This window comes from Clarias gariepinus, chromosome 7, assembly GCF_024256425.1.
Source record: "Clarias gariepinus isolate MV-2021 ecotype Netherlands chromosome 7, CGAR_prim_01v2, whole genome shotgun sequence".
NCBI classification, from domain to species: domain Eukaryota; kingdom Metazoa; phylum Chordata; class Actinopteri; order Siluriformes; family Clariidae; genus Clarias; species Clarias gariepinus.
Window position 1 is genome coordinate 40442501 of NC_071106.1, and position 23596 is coordinate 40466096.

The window sequence follows — 23596 nt, forward strand, 5'->3', positions numbered from 1 at the left end:
TAACAGCCATCTTCCCTCACTGTGCCGTTAAATCCTGATGGACTGAACAACACACTAGCTGCATCTCAGAGGACATCGGGGCATCACACTGCAGTCATTCAGAAGAGCGGGCACGCGGAGTAGATGCCCGGATGTCTTCTGAGATGCAGCACAGAGATCCTCCTCTGAGGGGTGTCAGCTATAGTCAGTCTCAGTGGTAAAACACCCGCTATAGTCAGTTTTAATGGGTAAAACACTTGCTCCAGTCAGTCCAGTCAATCTCGGGGATAAAATACCTGCCCCAGGCAGTCTCAGCAGGTAAAACGCCAGCTTCAGTCAGTCTTCTTCTTTGTCTTTGGGCTGTTCCCTTTCAGGGGTCGCCACAGCGAATCATCTGCCTCCATCCAACCCTATCGTCCACATCCCCTTCTCGCACACCAACTAACTTCATGTCCTCTCTCACTGCATCCACAAATCTTCTCTTAGATCTTCCTCTAGACCTCCTGCCTGGCAGTTCCAACCTCAGCATCCTTCTACCAATATGCTCACCATCTCTCCTCTGAACATGTCCAAACCACCTCAATCTGGCCTCTCTGACTTTATCTTTAAAACATCTAACATGGGTTGTCCCTCTGATGTACTCATTCTTTATCCTATCCATCCTTGTCACAATCCTTGAGAACCTCAACAAAATCTCTGCTAAATCCAGCTCTGCCTCCTGTCTTTTCTTCAGTGCCACTGTCTTTAAGCCATAGAGCATCGCTGGTCTCACCACTGTCTTGTACACCTTTCCTCTCATTCTTACGATACTCTTTTTTTTCACATAACACACCTGACACTTTTCTCCACCTATTCCAACCTGCCTCACCTCCTTTCCAGTGCTTTCTCCTTTGCTTTGGTCCATTGACCCTAAGCACTTAAAGTCCTGCACCTTCTTTTACCTCTGCTCCTTGTAGCCTTACTGTTCCACTTGGGGGCTTCTCATTCACACACATTCTGTCTTGCTACAAGTAACCTTCATTCTTTTGCTTTCCAGAGTGTACTTCCAACGCTCCAGATTTTCCTCCACCTGTTCCCTGCTTTCGCTACAAAGCACAATGTCATCTGCAAACATCATAGTCCACGGAGACTCCTGTCTTACCTCATCTGTCATCCTGTCCATCACCAGAGCACCTGTCTGCAGACCCACCTCTCCTCCTTGATGCAGACCCACCTCCACCTTGAACACTTTTGTCACACGTACAGCACATCTCACCATGGTCTTACAGCTCTCATACATGTCCTGCACCACTCTAACATACTTCTCTGCCACTCCAGACTTCCTCATACAACACCACAGCTCCTCTCTTGGCACCCTGTCACACGCTTTCTCTAAATCTACAAAGACACAATGCAACTCCCTGTTACCTTCTCTGTACTTCTCCGCCAGCATCCTCAAAGCAAATACTGCATCTGATGTACTCTTTCTAGGCATAAAACCATATTGTTGTTTACAAATGCTCACCTCTGCCCTTAACCTAGCTTCCACTACTCTTTCCCACAGCTTCATTGTCTGGCTCATTAGCTTTATTCCTTCCTTTGCACAGCTCTGCACATCTCCCTTGTTTTTAAAGGCACTAATGCACTTCTCCTTCATTCCCATGGGATCCTCTCACTCTCCAAGATCTTGTTAGACTACTCAGAAACTCTACTGCCACCTCTCCTAAGCACTTTCATACATCCACAGGTATGTCATCAGGACCAACTGCCTCTCCTACCTACCTTCACCTTACTCTGCCTCTCCCTGTACTCCTGTCTTATCTCTTTAGTCCTCTCAGTGTCCCACTTTTTTTTAGCTAACCTCCTCCTCTGCATACATTCCTGGAATCCTCGTTCCACCACCAAGTCTCCTTGTCCACTTTTTCCTTTTCTGATGATACACCAAGTACCTCCCACCTGTCTCCCTGATCACCTTAGCTGTAGTTGTCCAGTCAACTCGAAGCACCTCCTGACAACCCAGAGCCTGTCTTAACTTCTTCGCCTTAAAAACTGCACAACATTCTTCCTTTCTCAGCTTCCACCACTTTGTCCTCTGCTTTGCCTTTGTCCTCTTCACCTTCCTCACCACCAGGGTTATTTTACACACCACCATCTGTGTATCTCTGTTGTCTGGCTACACTCTCCCCTACCAACACTTTTTAGTCACTGATCTGTTTCATATTCATATTCATTTCATACTGTTTTCAAACCTCCACTTTTATATGTCACCCGATGATCCTGCCTCTTCTGAAAAAAGGGATTCATTTTGCCATTTCCATCCTCTTTGCAGTCCACCACCATCTGTCCTTCTACATTCCTGTCCCAAAGACCAAACCTGCCCATCACATTCCCATAAACTTTTCTCCCTTCCCCAACATGTCTGTTTTAAACCTGCATCAATCACCTGCTTCAGTCAGTCTTGAGAAAAAACCCAAACCAGTCAGTCTCAGGGGTAAAACACCAGCTCCAGTCAGTCTCAGGGGTAAAACACCAGCTCCAGTCAGTCTCAGGGGTAAAACACCAGCTCCGGTTAGTCTCGGGGGTAAAACACCAGCTCCGGTTAGTCTCAGGGGTAAAACACCAGCTCCAGTCAGTCTCGGGGGTAAAACACCAGCTCCAGTTAGTCTCGGGGGTAAAACACCAGCTCCAGTCAGTCTCGGGGGTAAAACACCAGCTCCAGTCAGTCTCAGGGGTAAAACACCAGCTCCAGTCAGTCTCAGGGGTAAAACACCAGCTCCAGTCAGTCTCAGGGGTAAAACACCCAGACCAGTCAGTCTCAGGGGTAAAACACCAGCTCCAGTTAGTCTCAGGGGTAAAACACCAGCTCCAGTCAGTCTCGGGGGTAAAACACCAGCTCCAGTCAGTCTCGGGGGTAAAACACCAGTTTCAGTTAGTCTCAGGGGTAAAACACCCAAACCAGTCAGTCTCAGGGGTAAAACACCAGCTCCAGTCAGTCTCAGGGGTAAAACACCAGCTCCAGTTAGTCTCGGGGGTAAAACACCAGCTCCAGTCAGTCTCGGGGGTAAAACACCAGCTCCAGTCAGTCTCGGGGGTAAAACACCAGCTCCAGTCAGTCTCGGGGGTAAAACACCAGCTCCAGTTAGTCTCAGGGGTAAAACACCAGCTCCGGTTAGTCTCAGGGGTAAAACACCAGCTCCAGTCAATTTTAAGGAGGTGTGATTTTGGGCAGTGTTTCGTATCTGTGAGTTGTGTATGCTTTATAGAGAGTGTTCTGTTGTAGTTGCAGTTTAGACAACAGAGGGCGCTTCACATGAAATAAACACTACATACTGCTCTTTTAGGGAGATTTGATCAAGGCATTAAACGTCAGTCCTGTACTTCATGTTCAGCTTTATGAATGTAAATGAAGGTTTACTCACTTTGGCCGCTCCGATCTGCTCTGTACGGAACTTCTCCAGAGGCGTGATGAGCACATCGTCAGCGTTCTGGATCTAAAAATCAATCATAAAAGTCGAGTTTAATCTTAGCAGAAAGCTGAGAGCTTTAACATGCACGGTTAAACTGAGCAAATCTCCTGTCTGACTGTATATTTCATCACGGCTCGGTGGGTTCGGGTTCGATCTCTCACACCACCGACGCTAAAGAGATTCAGCTTCCTTCATCAATATTCACTTAATATGAGCGTGGAGCCCAACACGGCTCTCTGCACTGCTGACGGCTAGAAAAAGAAAATGTAAAGTCGTGCTGAAGTCCTGCAACTGAATAATAAAGAGGAATGAGAAAATGGAGGTGTGTTTTATTACGGCCTGTAAAAGGCAGCGAGGCTGTGAGAGCCCAGAGAAATATGAGTCTCGTGAAACAGGCCTGAGCTCTCCGCATGCACGTTTTACTCAGAACATACAGTAACACACACACACACACACAATGCCACATATATACCTACAGTCATTATGGTGCTGCAGGCATAATCACAAACCTGCTCTGTACATTCTCATTCTTTCTAAGCAGAGATTAGTTTTTTTCTCTAAACTCTCTCACTCCTGCTGCAATCCCTTTACCTGGACAGGTGTGTGTGTGTGTGTAGTCTAATTGTAATGTTTTAGACTAAAAGAAAGGAACAGTCTAATTATGTGTAGAAATAATTAAAGGTTATAGTCACTCTTCCAGACTCATATTAGAGTGGTGGTGAGGGTTCCTAAATGGAGTTAGATTAATGGATCTTTAAACACAGAAACAAATGGCGCTTTTTAATAAAGGAATGGAAAATGTTGTTGTTGTAGTGAGACCCAGAACTAGTTAAAGAGTTCCCTTGAGAACTAAAAACAGAAAAAACACACACACATGCAAACAATTTCTTTTTGGGATTAATAAAATATTATTTTTGATTATGTCTATTTTTTTCTTTTTGTCTTCATACATGGAACTGTCACTACTTTATGTTTGCACATTGTTCTTTGCTGCTGTAACGTTTAATTTCTTCACTGTGGGATGAATAAAGGTATATCTTATCTTATCTTATCTATCTATCTATCTATCTATCTATCTATCTATCTATCTATCTATCTATCCATCCACTCAGTTTAAACTGAACGAATCATTACCTCTGTATTTAAATAAGAATTTTAAAACGTGAGGAGTGTTATTGTAATTTAAATAGCAGAAACTCAGGCTAATATCATATATAATTTATGATTTATTATGATTCTTTACAGTGCAGATCGTGACCAGGTCTGGTCAGGCTACGTGCCTGCATGGTGCAGTACTGATTTACACAGTTAGGGGGCACAATGTCAGATATAATAACCAACAACTGATTCAGTTATTTTGTGCAATGCTCTAACAGTCACAATGCAGCGTTACAGAAACGCAAAAACACAACATCTCTTTATCTTTTAACAATGACACAATAAAAAACATTTCAAGAAGAGCGCCTGGTCTTTATAAACACCCCACAGCAACTCCTTTATTCCTGTATAAAGAATAAAAGGCTTCATTAAGTGAAAAATCATTAAATGAATGAATAATTTGCAGACAGCAGATTTATATATATATATATATATATATATATATATATATATATATATACACACACACACACACACACTCTACTCAGACTTTATTCCTGATGATTATAATTGTGATTTAATCAGACCGGGGGACTAAAGCCCAGCCTGCTGACTGTGATACCAGAACACCCAGTGGTCCACCACATCCCACTGCACACAGTACCAGCAACCCAGAACCACAGCAACCCCCTCCCCCCTCAGACCCCCCCTCTGACCCTGAGGGGGTCAGAGTCGCCCTGGTAACCCAAGGGAAACCCAAAACCTCATTGGTTTTAATGTTATGGCTGATCAGTGTGCACATTATTCCACTTCATACGAAGTTTTCCGAGTGGTTTCTGAGACACACACACACACACACACACACACTGCAGTGTTTTTCTGTGTTTGTGAGACGTAGCTCCTGAGCAGCTCCGGTACGGGACGTGAAATCTGATTCATGAGGCAGAAGCGTGGACGCATTTCATTACTGGAGATGACAGAAAGCCTGATTTCACAGGCTGTAGTTTGTCTCTGTCGCCTTACCAAACATCAAACACACACACACACACACACACACACACACACACACACACACACACAGATTTAAACCACCTGAGATCAGACGTGGTGTTTCTCTCTGCGCTTCTGCCTCCAGCTTCTGAAAGCGCTACTATTTCCAGGGCATCAGACCTAAAAGATTCGTTCAGCGTGAAAGAGCTTCACTGGCTTTTCATTATCTTTCCCATGAGAAAGTTTCCCAAAAGAATCCACACCGTGACCCCAAACACTCCAGACGATTCGGAGTGTTTTACACGTCCACATTCTGACAGATTGGACTCGGTTGCTCCGCACAGTTTATAAAGAATTTTCCTTTTTTTTTTTTTTTTTTTCCAATTTTCTCCCTAATTTAGTCGTGTCTAATTCCTTCCTGTCACTAGGGGGCTCCACATTAAGGCTATTACTACCACTCTATCGCGTGTTTCCTCCGAACCGCATGACGTCAGCCGACCGCATCTTTTCGAACTGCTCGCTCACGCACCATTAGGGGCGGAGTATCACCGTTAGGGGCGGGGTATCACCGTTAGGGGCGGAGTAACACACTCGGAGGAAAGCGCTAGCCGCTCCTTCCACGTGTGCGAGCTTACAGACGCCCCTGATTGGCTGTAGAGCCGTAATTAATGTGGGAGCACTAAGTACCCCTCATCCCTCCCCTCTGAGAGAGCTCGACCAATCAGCTCTCTCTAGACCTCCGGCTGTGAGAGGTTACAGCATCACCCGAGGTTCGAACCAGCGATCTCCGGATGATAGGCCGAGCACTTTACCACTGCGCCACTGTCTTTTTCCTAAATAAGTGTGGTTGAGTGTTTTAGTTCTGACCTACTTGGTGTGTGGAACAAGGGATTGTACTCCCTACATAGTGCACTACCTTTCAGTGAAATAAGTGGAAATATAATGTAAATCTAAATAAGGATATGTGTGGGCGGAGCAACTGGTTAAATTAAGAAACAAATCATAATCTGTTAATAATAAATGGTGTTTGAGCAACTGTTGTATGAAAGCAATATCAGACTTGAGGTCGTGCTGTTGTACTGTATATCAGCACTGCTGTGATATTTTCAGTATTCACTGACCATAAATACAAATATTTCATTCAAATTTTAAATGGCTAATGCAGGGTTAAGCGCAGGACGTGCTGTAGATGACATGTTCAGCTGCACTTCTACACACTCAGCCTTTATCCTGCCATACTGCGGTGAAGAAGATGCAGCGTGACGTCAACAGGTCGAACCCGACACCACCAGCGCGAACAGCGACGTCTCCCCGTCAATACAGGTCTGGTCCTTCTCTTAAAAAACTAAAAACCTCAAACAACAAAGAAGCTCGTGAAGATAAACTAATTGGACATTTGACCTTGCTCTGCCCTTGATGCTGTTTGGATTAAACCCAAAATTTACTGAGTGCCTCTGCTGGTGGTGGTGATATTACTGTAACAAGACTCTCAGACAGATGGGCGGAACCACAATGCCGCCATCACTCAGAGGTTCTAGTTCTGTTACACCTCACACCGCTCATTTAGACCCACAATAATCCCCAGTCATACTCATCCAGGGTTCTGAACCGGGAAACAAAACCAGTACCAGAAACTCAATCACCAGGAGGGCACGTGCATGTCATGGCTGGAGGCGGAACTTGTGCATGTCTCACAGGAAACCATGAACACTGAGCAGTTTTCAGTCTTAGTGTTGCATCACACATGTCTGTGGCACGTCCTTAAATAATCCTGCCGTCCTGAGATGAGCTCAGAGGACAGTTCTGGAATCTTCTATCAGTCTGAAGTGTCTCTAAATAAAGTCGGAGAGCCCAGCACTAGTCACACACACTATAGAGCCCTAACACACACACACACACACACACACACACACACACCACAGAGCCCTCTCACAGCTCTTCACAGTACGCTCAGGTCACTGATCCAAAACCTGAACTCGTTGTATCGTGACTCAAGTTTTTCAAGTTATTACACAGAAGCGAAGATCCTCAGTCGTGTTTGTGTGTGTGTGTGTGTGTGTGTGTGTGTGAGGTGCTCCTGTGCTGGAACTGGAACCAAACAAAGAGGAAAGAAGCAAAAGAAAGAGGAAACATCTGCAGCCACTGCAGATGTCTCTCTCTCTCTCTCTCTCTCTCTCTCTCTCACACACACACACACACACACACACACACACACCCTTGCATGGTGATAAGTAGTGTGTTAATAGATGTTTATATGACCCTGTAGTCCTGTGTGTGTGTGTGTGTGTGTGTGTAAGATTTTCATGGTTGTGGTTTGTTCCATGTTTGTGTTTTTATAAGCCACTCCTGGAGCTACTTTAACCTTCTCACTTCCTGTGCAGGTCCTGGAGAAGATCTCCTGCTGCGCTGTGTACTGAGGAACACCGATACCTTCACCAGAGGTCGAGTCATCTCCTCAACATTCTAAGAGATCTTTATATGCGGTCTTTATAGGACGTCCCCTGTCCTCAGATGGAGCTGTTCGAGTAAAGTACTCCATCTCACTCTCTCTCTCTTTCCTCTTCAGGACATGCCCAGACTTTCTAAGAAACTTCTTCTGCAGCTTGAGGCGATGTCGATATTCCCTTCAGTGTTATACTTATAGAGATTGTGATGAAAGCACAGATATCATATATTTAAGGTCCAGTGTTTGGTGAGCGGTGCAGGTTTGAGATGGTCTGAGGCAGGGGTCACTACAATGAGGTCATCAGCTCTAACTCCTCCCTCTGGACTGACACACAGCCGTCACTCCTTCATGGAAGCCGTCCCGAGTCCTGACAGTTGTTGTTGCGTCTCAGGACTGCCTCAGTGTGCTCCTCAAACGTTCACTCACAGCACTTCTGGACAACCACTTCTAACTCCAAGCATCAAGCAGGTTCCCTGCTGTTGATAAGCGTGAGATCCCTCTGTATGCACAGTATTAACATACTTTACCTGTGTAACTAAAGTGTGTTAGAGTGTGTTAGAGTGTGTTACGCCGCTGTGGAATGTAAGTGGGACTCTACCTCCAGAACAAGAGTGATGTTTAGGACCGGATGTGGTGCTGGATTTAAGGTTCCTCTGAGCGTGTAGGTATCTGCTAAAGGTTTTCAGTAATGATGATATTGGAGCTTATAACAGCTGGAGACAGGATTAAAATTGAAAAGTATTCCCAAATATAACCACAAAGTGGCTCATTCCCAGAGCGGGCACCTTTGGTTACAGCGATAGTATTCCACGGAGAAACGACAGGATAAGAATGTTACTGGTATTGAATCAGTAAGACCAAAAAGACTTTTGTGACGAGTTGTGTACGGTACCAAAACAAGTTGACTAATTTAGACCAACTTTTATTGACTTCAGAACCAGCATTGATTGACTTTCTTACATAACTCAGTGTTGTGATTTTTTGTAGCCAATATGGCTAACATACAGTAGGGCAAAAAAATTATTTATTCAGCCACCGATTGTACAAGTTCTCCCACATAAAAAGATGAGAGAGGCCTGTAATGTTCATCATAGGTATACCTCAACTATGAGAGACAAAAATCCACAAAGTCACATTGTAGGATTTTTAAAGAATTTATTTGCAAATTATGGTGGAAAATAATAATTTGCTCAATAACAAAATTTCATTTCAATACTGTGTTATATCCCCTTTGTTGGTAATGACGGAGGTCAAACGTTTTCTGTAAGTCTTCACAAGGTTTTCAAACACTGTTGCTGGTATTTTGGCCCGTTCCTCCATGCAGATCTCCTCTAGAGCAGTGATGTTTTGGGGCTGTCGCTGGGCAACACAGACTTTCTATGGGGTTGAGATCTGGAGACTGGCTAGGCCACTCCAGGACCTTGAAATGCTTCTTATGAAGCCACTCCTTTGTTGCCCAGGCGGTGTGTTTGGGATCATTGTCACGCTGAAAGTACCAGCTTTAATGCCCTTGCTGATGGAAGGAGGTTTTCACTCAAAATCACACGATACACGGCCCCATTCATTCTTTCCTTTACACGGATCAGTCGTCCTGGTCCCTTTGCAGATAAACAGCCCCAAAGCATGATGTTTCCACCACCATGCTTCACAGTAGGTATGGTGTTCTTTGGATGCAACTCAGCATTCTTTCTCCTCCAAACATGAGGTTCATGAGGTTCTAACCCTAACCACAGTGTGTTACTGATGGTAGCCTTTGTTACTTTGGTCCCAGCTCTCTGCAGGTCATTCACCAGGTCCCCCGTGTGGTTCTGGGATTTTTGCTCACAGTTCTTGTGGTGAGATCCTGCGTGGAGCCCCAGATGGAGGGAGATTATCAGTGGTCTTGTATGTCTTTCATTTTCTACTAATTGCTCCCACAGTTGATTTCTTCACACCAAGCTGCTTACGTACTGCAGATTCAGTCTTCCCAGCCTGGTGCAGGTCTACAGTTTTGTTTCTGGTGTCCTTTGACGGCTCTTTGGTCTTGGCCATAGTGGAGTTTGGAGTGTGACTGTTTGAGGTTGTGGACAGGTGTCTTTTAAACTGATAACAGATGCCATTAATACAGAGTGGAGGACAGAGGAGCCTCTTAAAGAAGACGTTACAGGTCTGTGAGAAACAGAAATCTTGCTTGTTTGTAGGTGAACAAATACTTATTTTACTGAGAAAATCCTACAATGTGATTTTTTGGATATTTTTCTTATTTTGTCTCTCATAGTTGAGGTATACCTATGATGAACATTACAGGCCTCTCTCATCTTTTTAAGTGGGAGAACTTGTACAATTGGTGGCTGAATAAATACTTTTTTGCCCCACTGTAGGTGATGATGCTAATGGTCTATATCTAGTTTATGGGTTACTTGTGCTAGCCTCGCTACTATCTCAACACGAGACGAGGGTGAGTTAGCTGACCCTATCATAGGAAAAGTGTGTGTGTGGGTGAATGCTGACGATATCTCAGCTGTCCGTGATCGGCAGGAGGCCAGCGTGTGATTGGCCGAGGACTCTGTGTGGGCGGGTCGACGTTACTGTAGCGCGGTGATGCTGAACATGAACGATAATAAGTGAGCTTCACTCAGCTGAACATGTCTGACCGAGATAACGACACAACGAGAGCGCGCTATCAGCAGCTACGCAGGAGGAAGAACATCAGCAACACACACACACACACACACACACACTGAGGCAGGATATGAGTCTTTTGTAGCACTGCATAAATTATAGCCTAATAATGCACTAGGGTTTTTTTATTTATGCGTCTGAATACACTTTTATTATTAAACATGTAATAAATGCCATAAAATGCTAATGCAGCGCTGCGGAAAACATTAACTCGCACTTTTCCCGTGAAAAGATTCCAAAGTTCTCTCATAAAACTGAAAGTGTAAATATTTTAGCACATTTATAGACTCATGCTGAAAACTTTCTCTCTCCTTTTGTTCCTTTCTCTCTGTTCCCTCCTGTTCTGTCTTTTCTTTACCTCCATCTCTCTTGAAGGAAGCATTTTAATAAGCAGCTGTGTAACGCGGTGTGTTTCAGTGTGCACGCTACAGTAACACCTAGGTGTTTAGCAAAAATTCAGGTGTGGATTCGGGATGCGGCCGGAGCCGGAGTGACCCCTGAACACTGCAGGGGGCGCTCTCCTTCATCGGGGGGACACGGGTATACTATGAGGGGAATAAAGAGCACACACAGGAACAGAGCACACACACACACACACACACACACACAGAACATCCTTGTTCTACTGGATCACTCAGGGTCAGATTGAGTTACGGTTCAGCTCACAGACGCCTTATCTTTCTCTCTCTATCTCTCTCGACATTTCTCTTCCATTCTCAGCTGCAGATTGTGTCCAGATGTGTGTGTGAGTGTGTGTGAGTGTGTGTGCTGTCAGTCTCCCTCCTGTTTAAACCCCTATCTCGCAGATAAAAGCAAAGCGAGGCCAAAGGATCCTCGTAACTGTAGTGTTGTGAAATTGAGCGAGTGAAGTGAATATTTTCTTTTCTAAAAAATTCTTTCATTTTTGTGAAGCTGCTTTGAGACAATGACAATTGTTAAAAGCGCTATATAAATAAAATTTAATTAAATTGAATCGGGTTCTGAAGTACCGATGGTTCTGACTCGTTCCACAGGTACGACTGGGACTCGGCTGTACGGACATCTAGAGGAAGTTCAATCCACCACCTCGGTGCCAGAACAGAAAAGAGTCTGGATGAATGTCTTCCTCGATCCCTGAGACAGTGGGACGAGGCGAGCAGTGCTGGAGGATAGAAGAACTTGTGGAAGAACTTGGAAGGTTGAAAATGAGACGTGCTGCTGCATTCTGAACCAGCTGCAGAGGACGAATGGTGGACAGAGGCAGACCTGCCAGGAGTGAGTTGCTGTAGTCCAGTCCGGAAATAACAAGAAGCCTGTGAAGAAAGAAATGGGCGGAGTCTTCTGATGTTGTAAAGAAGAAATCAACAAAGAAGCGAGAAAGGTGAGCGATGTGGGGGGGAAATAACAGATGATTGTCCACAGTTACCCCAAAATTGCAGGCAGTGGCTGAATGAGTGATCTGATTGTTGTTCAGGGAGATCAAAAGGTCCTGACCTAGGGATGAATCATCAGGGATGAACTGCAGTTCGGTTTTACTCTGATTGAGCATGCTGAGATCCTGAGATTCAGGTGGAAACCTGCGTGTCTGAGGCAGGAAAGGAGAGAATAACAATGCATTGCATAACAATGATATAAAAATCCATGCTATGATATGACCTTATCAAGAGACCGAGTATAGAGGGAGAACAGAAGAGGACCAAGTACTGAGCCCTGTGGGGCACCAGTAAAGAGTCTGCGTGGGGCAGATGTGGATCCCCTCCATGTCACCTCATACAAGCTATCTTCTAAGTAAGAAGCAAACCATTGCCATGCTGTTCCACAGATTCCAAGGCTTGTAAGAATAGATAGTTGATAGTTGATCTAGCAGCATGGAACTTCTCAGTAACTGACATGAGAAAACATGAGCCTTTAGAGGAGATGTAAAGAGTCTTTAGATCTCAAGTGGGTTTAACAGAGCTGGAGCTTTTCACCTGCAGGTGAGGAACCATGTGCAGCTCCTCAGATCTTCATTACAGTAATCGTGCTCACACACTGGTTTGAGGAAACATTAACAGACTGTCCATAACGGGGATTAATGAACCACACCTGAGCCAACACACACACACACACACACACTGAGAATACAGTCCTGATGTTTCAGTATTATCATCTCCTCAGTGCTCAGACTCTGTGGATTAACACCAGTGTTTTTAAATGTTTATGTTTAGTATTTATCAATATATTAATAACTCTAACACGCTGCACACCAAAGAGACATGGTTACTGCGAGTGTTTAACCAGCTGGCGTTAGAACACTCAGTGGTGTTCAATTACTTACAAGATTTTCAGCCGTGACTACAGAGGGAATCATTAAACATTTTGGAAAAAGAAAATAATTTTTAGCAGGAATGTGAAATCACAGGCAGGAGCTCATAAAGACCTGAAAAGAATTTGGAGAATTTACCCCCCACATCTACCCTCCGCCCAACCTCCATACACACACACACACACACACACACACACACACACACACACACACACACCTCCCCCACGTCTACCCATCACATTCACACTGCAACGACTACACTGAGCTCCGAACCTCCTCGGCCGGGATCATCATTTAGACGTACTGACTCTGTACCGAGTCTTCACCGAGTCTCATCACCGTCCTGCGCTCAGAGTCTAGGTCTCATTCATCAAAAATTTCAGCACAAGTCCCAGTTTGACTCAAAATCCCTTTGAAAATATGTTTCCGATGCACCAAACTTAAGCGCTCGTCTGCTATTTTGGCGCCATGTGGTGCCAATGAGACTCAATTATCCGAGCACGATAATCAGACGTGTTGACCGCAGCGGTGCGAGCGCTACACATGAGTATCTCAGGGTGACACAGGAGGTCACACCCTAACCCCAACCCTAACCATAACCCTAACCCCGGGCTCCGTGACCTCCCAACTGCAGTGTGAGTGTGTATTACACTCACACACTCACTCACACTACACAACACTACAGTCATTAATAGCAGAATATAATAAACTACGGCTCTCCTAATCAGACCTGCGGTGCATAAATCATAACGTTTGTGATGAATAATATCATTAGGTGAAAGTTAAAGTGTGAAACGATTCCTTTATAAAGTTCATCTTACAGGAAGTGATAAATGCACAAGACGTTCTGGGAGAAACGGCACTAATATCCTTCAGATCTTTTTGGTTTCATTAAATGATGTTTCCACATAAATTCAGTTGCTGTTTGTTGAATCACATGACCGCTGGACTAGTCTTAATCTTTTAGAGCTGTTTTAAAGGACAAATACTTTTATGAGAAAATTCTAGAATAAAAGATTAAAAGATTAATTAGAGAAATAATGATTATTTATGATTATGATTAAGTCCAAATGTGACCAAGTGTAATGCTGTGTGTGTGTGTGTGTGTGTGTGTGTGTGTGTGTACACCTCAGTTACTGATGTTAATGAGTAATTCAGGGGGTTTAATCCTTCCTCTCTTTAAACAGCACACGATACACCTTCAGCCAGGAACATTAACAAACACACTAATTACACTAATTCAATAAAATTAATTGCATAACTAATCAGGTGCAAATTAGATGAATAAGAGGTTTTGTTTAATGTGCGGCTCGGGCAGCAGTCTGATTTTCTCCTTTCAGTATTTTTCAAAAAACATTCGCATCAACGTAATCTTTCCTTCACAGAACTGCTGATCAGCACTGATCTGATCACACACACACACACACACACACACACACACACACACACACACACACCACACAGTAGTGTTTTCTAATTAATCAGAGAAACGAGCCTCCCTTAGCTGGCCTTACTGTCAATGCCGAATAAATTCTTCATTAATGGTGTAAAAATCTTTAAATCTTATCCTGTGCTTTATTAAACACCTGCATAAATAATGAATAATTAAAGACGATATTCATCACCAATAGTTAAAACACATTAATCAGAGTTTAAAAAGAAACGTAGAAGTCTTTAACGAGTCTGCTGTATGAGCTCATCAGCCCCATGTTTGTTTGTTTGTTTGTTTGTTTGTTTGTTTAAATGGAAATTAATTTCTAAATGAAAACGATGTACAAAACCTTCCAACCATCTTTCTGCCCGATAATAAACTTTCTGTTTCTAGAGACTTTACACTACAGATCTGATTAATATTCGTTTAAATATTTGCTTTGTGACTCGTATTTCTCAGCTCAGTTTCTGAATATTTTCTTTACTAAAAATAATATTAATGTGTTTAATAACGCACCCCTTAGTTTCACACGGCTTCAGTTTCACTTTATATCGGTTTTATTTTTGAGTGCTGATCCACTCTCACTGTGGAGATGTTAAACACTGTGTGTGTGTGTGTGTGTGTGTTATTACAGCATAATGTATAAAAGTAAAGACTCACAAGGCGGCGTCTCTCCTCCTCCATGGTGTTCAGCAGCTGAGAGAATTCTTTAAAAGACTGAGCTGAAACGAGAGAAACGTGAATTTATTAATTCATCCAGAACATCTGGCCCAAGATCAAACCACAGCACCGTCTGCACAGATCAATAGGAATAACATTATGCTGATTTATTACTCAGGGAGCTTATACTAATGATCACTCACAGACACACACACACACACACACACTCCCACCCTCAAACCCTCACATCGATGAGTCAGATCAATACGGCACGCTGTGAGCTTATTACACCTCTGTTACCTAAACACTGCATCGTACAGCAACCCATCCAGCTGTGATCAGATCGGGTAAAGCAGTGTACAGCTGTGTTAGTTTCAGGTGAGGGGTGTTATGGTGGCACCGTGGTGTATTGGTTAGCAGCCTCGCACCTCCAGGGTCCAGGTTCCATTCCAACCTCAGGGTCTGTGTGTGTGGAGTTTGCATGCACCCCCGTGTTAGGTGGGTTTCCTCTGGGTTCTCCGGTTTCCTCCCACAGCATGCAGATTAGGCTAACTGGCGTTACCAAGTTGCCCGTAGTGTGTGAATGTTGACTGGAGGTCCTACTATGCTCGTGAAACTGGGAACAAATATGATGGTAATCACTACTGGCCTCCGCGGCCCCTCGCTGGTCTACAGAGGTTCCTAGATGGATGGATGGAAGAGGAGAATACAGCTGTGATGAGATCTGGTGAGGTGGGGATTCCAGCTGTGATGATTTCAGCAACAGGTAGAAGGGCGTCCTGGAGGATGCTTGGTGTTGAGTTTTGCATCTCTCTGGCTTTGTGTTTCACATGAACACACTGTGAGCCTTGTGTGTGTTTCATCTCACTGAGCTCTGGATTATCCACTGGAGCATCTCACACTCAGTCACACCACCATCAAGGCCTGCGCACGTATGTGTATGTGTGTGTGTGTGTGTGTGTGTGTGTGTGTGTGTGTGTGTGTTAATGGAGAGGAAGATGAGGCGTGACCCAGCACATGGCCGGGGTGCGGAGGTGCTCGCGGCCGTCTCACTTCATTAACGACAGAGATGGAGGAGGGACACGACACCTCCCTCTGTCCCCTCCTTCATCATCCTGCGTTTGGACACTTAGCATAGCCGCACTCGCTAAAGCCAGCCAATGTCATTACCAGGCCATGCATCATCTCCTGAACACACACACACAGACACACACACACACATTCCGGACATTAATAGTTCATTTAGCAGAAACACACACCCGAGCTCCGGTGCAGCACCATGTCACCGCCAGGCCTCAATGACACCAGCAGCACTCTGTGTGTGTGTGTGTGTATGTGTGTGTGTGTGTGTGTGTGTGTGTGTGTGTCTGTGTGTGTGTGTGTCTGTGTGTGTGTGTTTCCCCATAGGGAAACTCAAATTCAGACAGTTGTAAAGTGAGAAAAAAAGAAGCAGAACAGAAAGAAGGAGGTGGATGAGTGCAAAAGTTTGTACACCACATTTCACAATGATTCAGTCACTTTCGTCCTGATGTCTGAGAAATCCGGGGTGATTTCATCTAAAGCAGAAATGAACAATTAACAGAAATTAAAAAGAAATAAAATATTCTTTCTAACCAGAGCTTAAAAGTGTGAATTATACAGTAAACAAACAGTCAGATTGTATGTTATTATATATTTATCTAATTTTATCTTAAGAAACATAATTAAATCAGTTCATTAGAGACCTGCTGACTAAACCTGACTGAAGATAACTGTTCTGTAAAATTAAATTATTAATTAAATTAAAAAAAAAATAAAATAATTAAATTAAATTATTTTAATTCATTGCCAATTATACATTCTTAGGCTTTAAATTAAACTGATTAATTCATCTTATATTATTTGCATATGAGAGCTTTAACAAAGATTATAGCACTTATTTATTTATTTATTTACAATTTTTTTCCTTTTGCTTTCTGTAGTTCTTTAACACTGCTGGTTGTTTCTTTTTCTCCCTAAACACTGTGCATCTCTCCGTCTCTTTGTTCCTCTGTCTCTCTGTCTCTCCATGTCTTCCTCAGCATGGTGCAGAAGATGTTCTCTCTCTCTCTCTCTCTCTCTCTCTCAGACTCACAGCGGTTCGAGTGTTTCAGGGTTTTAAACTTTAGGGTTGATAGTGAGGCTGTGAAGAGTGAGACAGGTGGAGCGAGACCTCAGCTGCCTGAGACTGTGTGAGACAGGTGGAGCGAGAGCTCAGCTGACTGAGACTGTGTGAGACAGGTGGAGCGAGACCTCAGCTGCCTGAGACTGTGTGAGACAGGTGGAGCGAGAGCTCAGCTGCCTGAGACTGTGTGAGACAGGTGGAGCGAGACCTCAGCTGCCTGAGACTGTGTGAGACAGGTGGAGCGAGACCTCAGCTGCCTGAGACTGTGTGAGACAGGTGGAGCGAGACCTCAGCTGCCTGAGACTGTGTGAGACAGGTGGAGCGAGACCTCAGCTGCCTGAGACTGTGTGAGACAGGTGGCGTTTCAATCAGAAGAAACAGCATTAAATGAGTTCTCTTCAGTAGATGAACTGAAATAATTATTTTAAATAACACATGATTATTTATATCATAATTTTATACATTTTCAGGCAGTACCTAAGCAGGGATGTAAACTTTCTGTAGAGTTACAGGTTAATGTTCTGTAGATGATAAGGAGGAGAAATACTAAATCCTGATGAGTGTATGACTTTATTCCCACTGTAATATCCTCTGCTGCTGTTGATGATGAAGTTTTTTAGCTTCTTCTTCTTCAGAATCATTAACATTAAAGTGTAAAGTGTCGGACAAACGTGACTTTTGGAGACGTGACCTGTGTGCAAGACTCTGAGAGACATTAAACCTAGGCGGAGGTGAGATGGGCTCTGAGATTGATTCGATGATATCTGTGCTGGATTGTGAATGTCACAGGAGGAAGAGATGGAATGAAATCGATGAGAGGTCGCTCGCCCTCGTCTCATCCTTTGACAGAACGCTGGAGCTTCAAAGTCCACTTTCAGTCCACAAACATCAGGACGGAGCTCAGAGGTCGGGTGGAGTCGTTCAGGACGCGTGGGTTTCATCGATGACTGGACGCATCACAGCAGATCACACTACTGCTCGGTGAAAGCGATTCTAACACTCACACTCCTAAAGAATAAAAGTTATAATCCATCAACTTTAACTGAAAAAACCTTTCAGAGCGTTCTCCTGAGCTCCATCACTCCTCCTTCATCACTCCTCCTCCTCAAGTAGGGTTTTTTTTAAATGTCATTCCAACCATATACAGTTCAGTACACATGGAAACAAAACCACATTCCTCCAGAACCAAGGTGTTACGTATTTACAGCATAATTTAACTATTTAGCCAGCTAAGGCACCTAATTAGCTGACTAGTTAAGACAAACCAAATTCACATCATAAATTAACAAAAATATCTAAGTACTAGACAAAAGACAGCAAGACACAACATAAAGTGCATGTGCATAAAAAGCAACATGACAACAACAACACAACACGATGAAATACTCAGTGATAGTGAATTGAGGTAGTCCAAGAAACTGCAAGGATGAAAAATGAAACTCTCAGGATGAAAAGACAGTGCTGGGCTTTCTTGTTCAAAGAGCTGGTGTTGAGAGAACAGGTAAGGTTCTCCAACAGGTGGACACCCAGGCATTTGGTGCCAGACGATTTCTATAGCGAAGCCGTTGATGTTTAGTGGAGAGTGGTCGCTCCATGTTTTCCTGAAGTCAACAACCATCTCAATTTGTTTTATAGACATTTAGAGACAGGTAGTTGTCTTTACACCAGTCCGTTAGCCGCTGCACTTCCTCTCTGTATGCTGACTCGTTGTTCTAGGGGCCACAGTGCTAAATGTGGTGGTTCTGGATGTTTTTTTTGTTTTTTTGCCCGATCCACACTGACTAAGACCTTCCGGTCAAAAAGTCCAGGATCCAGTTACAGAGGGAGGTGTTCAGTATCAGCTTCCCGATCATGTGTTGGGGGATGATGGAATTAAATGCTGAATGTCCTGCCCAAGTTCTTCCACACCACCACACTTCTCTGCTCCCTCCACTGGCTTCCTGTAAGTGCCCGCATCAAATTCAAAACCGTGATGTTTGCCTACAAATCTAATAATGGCTCAGCGCCCACCTACTTCTCAGCCCTAATCACACCACGCACCGGGACTAGTATGGGGTGTCAGGAGGGTCTTGATGTGCCTTATGATGAGTCACTCAAAACACTTCATGATAAAGGGTTGAAGATGTCAGTAAGAACATCTGCTAGGCGTTCAGCACATTCTGCTAGGGATGTTGTCTGGTTCAGCATCTTTATGTGAAAAAAAGCAGATGTGGCACACAATCAGTGGAAAAAATACCACAAACCTAAGAGGCGCATCAAGGCATCCTATAATAAGCACCCAGTTTTACAGCCCCTTTGTGGCAATTATGTTACACATAATTGTGTAACAATTATGCTTAGCTTTTGTCGCGGCTCATCCTGTATGTTGTATACTGGGCTGCTGAGTTCCATAATTGGTGATTGCTCCGATGTTCCTATACCATGTAAAAACAGGCTCACAAAATAAACAAAAGCAGCACTATTTTGGACTGGGAGCGGCCGCTGCATGCTACTACATGGTACCTTTATCACTCTTCATCCTCCTCCTCCTCCTCCTTTATCAGTCCTTCTCTATCACTCCTTCTCCTCCAACCTCCATCAATTCTTCTCCTCCAACCTCCATCACTCCACCTCCTTCAGCCTTTATTACTCCTACTGCATCGCTCCTCCTCCTCCATCCTTCATCACTGCTCCTCTCCCTCCTCCATCCTCCTCCTTCTAGTCCTCCATATCTCCTCTTCCCCCTTTCTGAGCTAAAACACAGACTCTCTGTACTTCAGTACAAACCCGTTTACTAGGCTAACTATACTACCTAGTAAACGGGTTAGTTAAGTTAACCAAGTTTCAGTAAGAAGTTTATTCTGGTTAGGGTGAGGATGAAAACAGTGTCCGTGCTGAGAACATTGGGAGTGATGTGGGAAGGAGGCTTGGATGGGTTCAGCTCGGAGCATCATGGGAAGCGGTACATCACCACAGGAGAAGAGAGGAAGAGTAGAGCAGATGGACGACGCTACAGACAGACACGTGTCACCTCTGTTCAGCAGAACCTCTGGGATTTTATAGGAACAAAACTAGACAGAGTTAATTAGAGTCAAGCTCAACGATGCCCCCTGTCATCAGCTGTAATTACCCCCAATAACCCCAACACATGCCCCATAATACCTCCCTCTGCCCCACCACACACACACACACACACACACACACACACACACACACACAACACCTCTGCCGTCAGGTACATTACAATCTTCCGGTGTTTTAGACAGAGAGACAGGAAGGAGAGAGAGAGAGTTTGAGTTTTCTACGCCCTTTATTGTGAGACGATTTACAAGTTTTTCGTTTATGTGCATATTATACTCCCCCAAACACACACACACATTATATATATATATACACACAAACATATGTATAAACATATGTACACACATATATACCTACAGTGGTGTGAAAAACTATTTGCCCCCTTCCTGATTTCTTATTCTTTTGCATGTTTGTCACACAAAATGTTTCTGATCATTAAACACATTTAACTATTAGTCAAAGATAACACAAGTAAACACAAAATGCAGTTTTTAAATGATGGTTTTTATTATTTAGAAAGAAAAAAAATCCAAACCTAAATGGACCTGTGTGAAAAAGTAATTGCCCCCTGAACCTAATAACTGGTTGGGCCACCCTTAGCAGCAATAACTGCAATCAAGCGTTTGCGATAACCTGCAACGAGTCTTTTACAGCGCTCTGGAGGAATTTTGGCCCACTCATCTTTGCAGAATTGTTGTAATTCAGCTTTATTTGAGGGTTTTCTAGCATAAACCGCCTTTTTAAGGTCATGCCACAACATCTCAATAGGATTCAGGTCAGGACTTTGACTAGGCCACTCCAAAGTCTTCATTTTGTTTTTCTTCAGCCATTCAGAGGTGGATTTGCTGGTGTGTTTTGGGTCATTGTCCTGCTGCAGCACCCAAGATCGCTTCAGCTCGAGTTGACGAACAGATGGCCGGACATTCTCTCTCAGGTTTTTTTGGTAGACAGTAGAATTCATGGTTCCATCCATCACAGCAAGCCTTCCAGGTCCTGAAGCAGCAAAACAACCCCAGACCATCACACTACCACCACCATATTTTACTGTTGGTATGATGTTCTTTTTCTGAAATGCTGTGTTACTTTTACGCCAGATGTAACGGGACACGCACCTTCCAAAAAGTTCAACTTTTGTCTTGTCGGTCCACAAGGTATTTTCCCAAAAGTCTTGGCAATCATTGAGATGTTTTTTAGCAAAATTGAGACGAGCCTTAATGTTCTTTTTGCTTAAAAGTGGTTTGCGCCTTGGAAATCTGCCATGCAGGCCGTTTTTGCCCAGTCTCTTTCTTATGGTGGAGTCGTGAACACTGACCTTAATTGAGGCAAGTGAGGCCTGCAGTTCTTTAGATGTTGTCCTGGGGTCTTTTGTGGCCTCTCAGATGAGTTGTCTCTGCGCTCTTGGGGTAATTTTGGTCGGCCGGACACTCCTGGGAAGGTTCACCACTGTTCCATGTTTTTGCCATTTGTGGATAATGGCTCTCACTGTGGTTCGCTGGAGTCCCAAAGCTTTAGAAATGGCTCTATAACCTTTACCAGACTGATAGATCTCAATTACTTTTGTTCTCATTTGTTCCTGAATTTCTTTGGATCTTGGCATGATGTCTAGCTTTTGAGGTGCTGTTGGTCTACTTCTCTGTGTCAGGTAGCTCCTATTTAAGTGATTTCTTGATTGAAACAGGTGTGGCAGTAATCAGGCCTGGGGGTGACTACAGAAATTTAACTCAGGTGTGATAAACCACAGTTAAGTTATTTTTTAAAAAGGGGGGCAATCGCTTTTTCACACAGGGCCATGTAGGTTTGGATTTTTTTCTCCCTTAATAACGTAAACCTTCATTTAAAAACTGCATTTTGTGTTCAATTATGTTATCTTTGACTAATAGTTAACGGTTTTTGATGAGCAGAAACATTTAAGTGTGACAAACATGCAAAATAATGAGAAATCAGGAAGGGGGCAAATAGTTTTTCACACCGCTGTATACACACACACTATATATTTACATAAACATACACACTAATGTATTAACATACAATTTCATTGGAATTCCACAGAGTCCAGAGTCACCATGGGCCTCTTGGCTGCATTTCTGATCAGCGCTCTCCTTGTTCGGCTGTGAGTTCAGGTGGACGGCCGTGTCTTGGTAGGTTTACAGTTGTGCCATACTCCTTCCATTTCTGAATGATGGCTTGAACAGTGCTCCGTGGGATGTTCAAGGCTTTGGAAAGCTTTTTGTAGCCTAAGCCTGCTTTAAATTTCTCAATAACTTTATCCCTGACCTGTCTGGTGTGTTCTCTGGACTTCATGGTGTTGTTGCTCCCAATATTCTCTTAGACAACCTCTGAGGCCATCACAGAACAGCTGTATTTGTACTGACATTAGATTACACACAGGTGCACTCGGTTTAGTCATTAACACTCATCAGGCAACGTCTATGGGCAACTGACTGCATTTAGACCAAAGGGGGCTGAATAATTACGCACACCCCGCACCCCGCAGTTTTTTATTTGTAAAAAAAATGTTTGGAATCATGTATGATTTCTTTCCACTTCTCACGTGTAAACCACTTTGTATTGGTCTTTTACGTGGAATTCCAATGAAATTGATTCATGTTTGTGGCTGTAATGTGACAAAATGTAGAAATGTTCAAGGGGGCAAATACTTTTGCAAGCCACTGTATGTACAAAAGCTTTAAAAATTTTTTTTTTGTCTTACATTCCTCACCCCCCTACCCCACCATTAACAACATTAACAACAATTTTTTCAGTTTTTAGGTCGATTTGTTGAGACTCCTGTTTTTAGAGACTTAATGTCTCTGTTGACTTTTTCCTGAGTGACAGGGGGCTTTGGGGTTTTTTGTACAGTAGGAGCGTTTTCACGCGTCTTTCTTTTGCATCTGGTATCTGTAAATGGTTTAGGCGCTCTAGAAAGCAGTTCGCTTGTTCCTCAGTGTCCGTGTGTGTGTCTCCGTGTGTGTGACCTGTTCGAGCCGTGTCTGCGATGTGTCGCTGTGGCCCGCGTTGGCCTTGGTCTCCTCGGTGTTCTCCGGCTGGCTGTCCCCGCGCTGCTGCCGCTGTCTCCCGGCCGAGTCGCCCCCAGAGCTCCCCGGCTGCAGGGCTCCATGTGGACAGCTCAGCCTTTTGTGTCCAATGTCAACTCACTTCCTCCTGGTCATTTAAAATGATTAAGACTTGCCTATGGAAAGACAGGACGTGCTTCACGCTGGAGCTTTTACACCCGAGCGGGCTGGGCTTCATGCGGCCGGTGAACTTCCTAAAGCACGCCAGCTCCCTCAGTATCTGCTCATCCTTGATGAATGGAGGGATGTTGGAGATCACCACTCGCGTTGCTGGGACAGACAGAGGGGTGACCTGGACCATGACACCCCATGTACACCGTCAC

The 23596-nt window shown here is 44.0% G+C and overlaps 1 protein-coding gene across 2 annotated transcripts in view; it reads right to left on the reverse strand.

The window, feature by feature from the left end:
• LOC128527765 (rho GTPase-activating protein 42-like) overlaps positions 1-23596 on the reverse strand; it is a 91373-nt gene that overhangs the window by 39473 nt on the left and 28304 nt on the right. For both annotated transcript variants that reach the window (XM_053500333.1, XM_053500334.1), the window contains exons 3-4: positions 14997-15058; positions 3378-3449 (exon numbers count right to left, since the gene is read on the reverse strand). In XM_053500333.1, the coding sequence (XP_053356308.1) occupies positions 3378-3449; positions 14997-15058 (134 nt within the window). The remainder of the gene's footprint in view (positions 1-3377; positions 3450-14996; positions 15059-23596) is intronic.